Source organism: Sinocyclocheilus anshuiensis, unplaced genomic scaffold (assembly GCF_001515605.1).
Source record: "Sinocyclocheilus anshuiensis isolate Anshui unplaced genomic scaffold, SAMN03320099.WGS_v1.1 scaffold1207, whole genome shotgun sequence".
NCBI classification, from domain to species: Eukaryota; Metazoa; Chordata; class Actinopteri; order Cypriniformes; family Cyprinidae; genus Sinocyclocheilus; species Sinocyclocheilus anshuiensis.
The window spans coordinates 82,075-89,303 of NW_015539914.1; the positions used below are offsets into that span (position 1 = coordinate 82,075).

The 7,229-nt window shown below is 34.8% G+C and overlaps 1 protein-coding gene across 1 annotated transcript in view; it reads right to left on the bottom strand.

Moving 5' to 3' along the window:
- Positions 1–1,491: 1,491 nt before the first annotated feature.
- LOC107686409 (neuronal calcium sensor 1) overlaps positions 1,492–7,229 on the bottom strand; it is a 26,822-nt gene continuing 21,084 nt past the window's right edge. Inside the window, exons 5-8 of the mRNA XM_016483379.1 lie at positions 4,361–4,449; positions 4,178–4,255; positions 2,825–2,950; positions 1,492–1,578 (exon numbers count right to left, since the gene is read on the bottom strand). Coding sequence (XP_016338865.1) covers positions 2,852–2,950; positions 4,178–4,255; positions 4,361–4,449 — 266 coding nt within the window. The 3' untranslated portion in view covers positions 1,492–1,578; positions 2,825–2,851. The remainder of the gene's footprint in view (positions 1,579–2,824; positions 2,951–4,177; positions 4,256–4,360; positions 4,450–7,229) is intronic.

Below are 7,229 nucleotides of genomic sequence, written 5' to 3' on the forward strand. Positions count from 1 at the left end.
GCAAAAAAAAAAAAAAACATTTCTTATTATCAATGTTGAACACAGTTGTGCTGATTAATATTTTTGTGGAAACTGTGGTGCATTTTCGTTCAGGATAGAAGAAATAGAAAGTTTATTATAGAACAGAATGTATTTGAAAAAAAAAACATAAATGTCATTACAGTTACTTTTTATCAATTTAATGCATCCTAGCTGAATAAAAATATATCTTAAAAAAAATCTTAATAACAATGCTCTTGTGATTCTCTGAAAATGGCACACATGGAGACTGAGACCTCTATTTCATGTGTTTTATATTCTGTTTGATTTATGCTCCTTTTTGGGTGACAAACTTGATTACTTCAGGGATTCAGTGACCACAGCAAATTCTTTTGAAAGCGTGCCAGTGAATCCATTGTGCTGATGGAATACAAAGTCTGTGCGCCTATGGAACACTGTCCTATTATGAGCACAGCAATTCTACACATACCACACAGTGATGAAAATGGAAGCAGCCATTGTTGAAATATCAAGAGGGGACACATCAGATATTAAAACCTCCATCTTACTTACCGACGGCAAATAACATTAGAGGCAATTATGCAGTGATTTAAATTTAATCATCAGCCAGAGAGCGACTGATAAAGCATGAGACCCACTCAAACCCACCTGGCACATACCCAATTACTTGCTTTGAGAGGAGAATGTCATAGTTCAAGTCTAAGGCTTTTGTTTGACAGGAAAACGACACAGAAAAAGACAAAGGCAGAGGTGTAGTATAAATTAGCAGATGGTGGACTGTTTGTTTCACCATTACAGAAAAACTAACATCAGTTTTGAGTTGCAACTGTTCAGGAATAACAGTGTAGCAAGTTGCTTGGTTACAGTGCCTTGTTTAGGAAGTAGCTTGAGGACTGAGTTTTGCCAGCAATGAATGGGCAGCGCACTCTTCACAATGGGAGCTGTGTATCGCAAATATAATAAATTAATCTCCTTTCACATTCATAGTTCCAAAGAAAAAGCAAAACAGGATTGAAGTCTTTCATTCCAAGAGACTTTTAGAAACTTTGAGGCTTGTAACAGCTGCATTCCATACACTTCAAGGTAAACAAGAAATAAATAAAATATCAGCAGTCTCTTAAATTATATATGAAGAGCACATCCACAATATCCCAGCAAAGTATGAATAAAAAATATGAAATGTTTACACATATTTACATCTATAATTTAGGTTTGTCAGCATGCTTTACTTTAACAATCAGTGCCATCCATATAATCTCCAGTGCGTTTGTTCGGCAGCAAACAAGCACTTGTGAGAATTCCATGGGATCCTGAATTATAGCATTCACACACATAAACACACACACATAAACACACACACACACACACACACACGCACACACACACACACATACACACACACACACACAGTTTCAGGATGACAGGTTCTTCTTTTCTGGCATTGTTGTATGCTGAAATGTGATTTGCTTGTGGTTAGACTTCTCAGTCTTAAGTGTCCAGAATGAGAGGTCAAACGACGAAGACTCATCTCCTTGAATTGCATTGTGGGATGGCACCGCACTGGATCCTTTGCCGTACCTGTACAACAACCATTAGAAAATGCTCACAGTGAGAAATGGGTCATTTTATTTAAGAAACACCTCACTTTCAATTCATGAGTTGGAGTTTAAATTCAATTGCTCACATTGAACAACAGGATGACAGGAAGAGGAATTTACTGAACTGTAGTTCTTAGAAACTAAACACATTCAATTGTTTGAATTTCATTAGTTCAACACAAGTTGTGCAACAACATATAAATAATTAGATCATTGACTATTTATTTCCATTTATCCCCTGAAATGCAGAATACACTTTTTCCTCAACTTATTTGTATATTCCTCTTATAAATTGTAATTTTGCCATAAAGCACCACAAAATACGCACTGTATTGTTTTTCTAATCTATTCATTATAAAGGTCCAATCAGTCCTAATAAATATAAAATAATGTAATTAAATAATGACGTTAATACTCAAGTGTATATGTTTAAATTTATATGTAAATTATGGCATTCTTGAAAAAAGTAAGAAAAAGATTGACAAAAATTGTCATTTCAAACTTTAATTATTAATATAAAATCATTTAAAAATTCTATGTTGTCAGTATTATGGAAAATAATGTATTTTTATTTCATTCTTCTTTCATTTGAATTTTAATTCCTTAAATTTCAATTATAATTGTGCATAGTGCATACCTTTTGTTACCTCAACTCAAGTTTAAAATCAGAAACTGAATTATGTACAAGGCTTTTTCAATTCAATTCTGAAAGATGTACACCTCTAGCTCAATGCTGTTGTAGGCTTTTAAGTACACAAGGTGGCTATATGACTTCCATGAGGTAAGATAAGGCCAGCAAATGGATACACATCTGACCTTGATGTGATTTTAATGCCAGAAACACAGAAATAACAATAATAGTGTCATTCCACCAATTACTGGCTTAATTGAAGTTATCTGTCACACAGTAAAGGCTATAAAACTCTAAAGCTTAAAATGGACATCCTAAATCTAAATAATCACCCATTTCGTTGTATTTCTCTTTCTATATCCTTTTCTTGGCACTCCTAAAATAACTAACTAACTAACATCAAATGCCCTGTTTTCTGCTACACTAAGGGAGTGTAGGACCTATCTTTACGCTGTTATCAGTGTATGCCAATGATTATGAATATAAAAGTACACTAAAATCAATTATAACATGTATAACATTGGATGTAGACAGGATGTCATGAAACTGATATATAACCTGAATGCAGGATGCACTTCTATTCAGCACAACATACCTGTATCTTTAAGACAAAATACTGCTACTATACAAGGCCATCGTAGAGTGAGAGAGCTTGTACAATAGAGGGATCTGCCTTTGATCCCTCCTGGAACTCCTGCAGGGTCAGCTTCCCATCAGCATTCTGGGTAAACAAACAAACATTGTTTAGAAGCACAACTGTCTCAAATGCTGAGTAAAAACAACTACATGTGTTATTTTAAGTTTGTTTGTGGTTATACGCGAATGTATGACACTTTCAACTAGGGATGCACCGATACCGATCGGGCCCGATACGGGTCTCCTGTACTCGTACTCGTTAAAATGCCCTGATACCAAACGCCGACAACACACAGCATGTGATAAGCGCCATATTCAAACAAATAAACCAACAACAGAACAACAGAAAGCAGAAAGGACTTAAGGATGTCTACTACGAAGTATATGTATGCAATGAATATAATGTTAAACATTCAGTATTAATGCCTGTATAGCTGGTGTGCGCAAGCTGCTAAACAAAGCACGCTGAGTGGATTGAGCGCGCGGCGGCGCAGATGCGCGAGCTTGTCGAGTGAATATATCTTTCTCACAGACATCACTGGAAAGTTTGTAGTTCGGTCGGATATGTCAAAAACAAGTAAGTAAAACAATGCACAAGGTACTTAACGGTAGGGAGAGAGAGAGAGAGAGAGAGAGAGCGCGCGCAATTCTGTTGTGTGATCTTTGATGTGCACTGTGACGAGAGGCGTGGGGCCGAGAGCCGTGGGAACGGAGCGAGGCCGGTGGAGTAAATGCTAATGCACGACACCTGCGCCACTCACCGGTCTCGAGTCCCACGGAGGAGCTCCGGAAGTATAAAAGGAGGAGTGACGACAGTGTTGGGGAGAGAGGGCCAGGCCTGGATCCTTAGTCTTTAAGGAATAGTCCACCCACAAATGAAAATTCTGTTATCATTTACTCAACCTCATGTCATTACAAACCTGTATGCATTTCTTTCTTCTGCAGAACCAAGAAAATATTTTGAAGAATGTTGATAACCAAACAGATTCGGTTCCCATTGACTTCCATTGTATTTTTGTCCATAAAATGGAAGTCAAAGAAAAAACTGGAACTGAAACATTGTTTAAAATATCTTCTTTTATGTTCCACAGAAGAATGAATGTCATACAGGTTTGGAATGACATAAGGGTGAATAAGTGATGACAACATTTTCATTTTTTTGTAAACTATTCCTTTAAGCAGTTAGTCTGCTTAAGTGATTTCCACCAATTAAATTAAATAAACAGCCCGCTGCATAATAACACTCAGTTTTGGCTTGGATTATTAACTGGTTCAGTGTGATTGGGGTCGAGAAGAAAGGACATACCCGTACCTTATCCATCATGGCAAAAATACGATCCACTCTCTTCTCCGGCGTGTTTTCTTCTTCTGGAAGGTCCACTGTGTTTCCCTTGAACACACGTTAAAGATGTTAAAGACATCTGAGAGATTTTGCTCATTAAACAAATGCCATATGTTCCAAATGTAATTACAGCTGAAATGAACAGTGACTTACCACCATCTGATAGATGGCATCTACGATATTGAGCATTTCATCACGTGTGATATAGCCATCGTTATCAAGATCATAAAGCTTGAAGGCCCCTAAAGCGTGTAACAAGAAGTCATGGTGAGTGTGTGCAGAAATATTATGGTGCTTTCTGTAAACAGGGTACAAAATAGGGCCTGAAAAGTAAAAAAAAAAACAAATGGTCAGTGCAAAGAGGTGCTTAACTTTCAGAAAAATGTAATAGATACTGTTGTATGATTCTAATTGCTAAATACAGCCGAGAAAGTCAAGACAGGTCAAAATCACCAATTTAAGAAGCAATACAGACTGTGTTGTTATTAACAAAAACAAAAATTAAAACTATTAAAAAATGTTTTTGGGAATTAAAATAAAGCTGAAGTCAAATAAAATATAAATATTAGACAAAAAAATTAGAAATGTTGTCTTGGCAACTAACTGAAATAAAATAAGTTTAAGCTACTTAAAGTTTAAGTAAAGTTTAAGTTTAGTTAACTAAAATAAAATAAAAAACCCTAAAATTTACTTAACTTTTACTTAAAATTGTATTAACTAAAGTTAAAATTAACTAAAATTAATAAAAATAAAAACTGAAATAAAAATAAAATAAAGATAAATATGAATATCAAAAAATACAGCAAAGCACATAACCAATTAATTTTAGTTTGAATTGTTTTAGCAATAAAAATGTAATTGTTACATTAAATAGCAATAAAAATACAAATGAAAACTGAAAATATAAAAAATACAATTCATTTAAAATATGACTAAATACCATAATAGTAAATATATAATAAATAATAGTAAAATTACACTGATAAGAGACATTTGATGTGTATAAAATAAGTTATCTATGTTGATTTTATAATAATCATCAGAAGTCTTGAGTCTGGATATCTTATTTTTCAACACGGTTTTCTGTGAATGTGTGAGACTTCCAATTCATTAGCCACTGTAGGGAAATAACAAGAAGAAAAACAAAGTGTAGTAAATAGTAAAACTGTTTGGGCTGCAAACCAGTGTGTTCATAATTAAGATAATACATTAAAATAATATGGTAAGAAATACCAGTTTGCAATATCAAGCAGTAAAATGAGCTGTTTTATACAGCTAAAAATAGCTGGACGTGGATGACACCGGAAGTCAAACACATTAAATTTACAAATGGCCGCACCTGCTCTTACAGGAAAAAAAGGTGGGTAAAATATAATATATATAATTATCTATATAATAATTTTAAAAATAAAAAATTTGGAATTTGTGTCCACTAATGTTTTTTTAATCTGTCAAAACAAATTACATTCAACACAGAAAAACCTTCAAAAAAAAAAAAAAAAAACACCATTGTTGGACTGAGTTTAATTTCTTTTGTTTTTGAATTAAAAAGTAATGTTAGCGTGCTGACATGAAAGCTTATAAGCACTGAAAGCAATGATAGACACAGGATTGGGTGATAAATGCATGCTTTGTATGAGCCAAATCATTGCACAGTAATTACAGCAGCAAAGACGAGTGACTCTTTCATCTCGCCATCTATGGATTTCTCTTCATGCCAGGACTCCAGTTCGTCCCACCCATACAGCCCTACTTTATCCACTGCTTACATCGGAGCTTTTCATCCAAGGTCCCACGTGAGGTCACAGACAGGGCCTGAATAAACTCTGAGAACTCAATCCGTCCATCCTGTGAAGATAGATGATAGATAGATAGATAGATAGATAGATAGATAGATAGATAGATAGTATTAAATATTATTTATTATATATTTTGATTTATAGCCTACTAATACATTTTAACACTAATGAACCCTGTTAAATGTTGTAAAAACTATTTTTCATAGTTTGTTCATGATGTCTAATGCACCTTATTGTAAAGTGTTACCCAGAAGCTTTCTGTTGATTGGCAGAGTAAAATGGGCCAGTGGGCTGCTATTCCTGTCCCACCCCCTGCTCTTTCTTGAGGCTACAGGCTGGCACCACCAGCCATTACAAAATGCATTCTGTTGCCAAATATCCAGCAGATACGTTATGACACATTTTATGATTTGTCTACTGAAACCTCTCTAGAGCAAGAGAGGTAAATGAATGCAGTTTCATGTTATTTATTTAGTACACAGCTTTAAACTCTTCCAAAATATGTCTCAAGGGGTGGAAACGCTCAACCTGGTTGTTCAAACCTTACTTTATTGTGTGAATTTTTATGATTTATGACTAGGCACTGTGTTTTCTGTCATCTTCACTTCAGATTAGTTAGCTGGTGAGCTTGAGGAACGTCTGAAGAGGCATTAACAAAGACAGACAGCATTTAGTTCCTGTGAATAAAATTATCCAAATTATCCATTGTTCCACTGGTAAGCTTTCACACCCAGGTGACCCTGCCTGATTTGCAAGTGTTTATTTTGTTTATTTTTGATTTCAGACTGAACTGTTCTTGAACTGCAGAGTACAAATAGCGTGTAAAAAAATAAAACTGTAATTATGCATGTGATGTCAGCAAATAGACTATATACTAAAGGCTCTCTATACACAAGCAAAAACCCCAGCAAGGTTAAAAAAGTCTTAAAAAATTGTATTTAAAACAGAGACCTCAAGGCCCTTATAATACCCCAAAAAACAAACCAAACACTGACATATATAACTGATACTTAAAGGGGTCCTATTATGCTCTTTTACAAAGTCTTGATTTTGTTTTGGGAGTGTACTAGAAAAGACTCTCATACTAGGTTGTTCGAAAAACACATTATTTTTCACATATTTTACATTATTACAACACCTCTCTCCCCAGTCTGGCATGAACGGCTCGAATAGTTCCTGTATCAAATGAAGGCCCGCCTTCTGAAATACGAAATGTGCTGTGA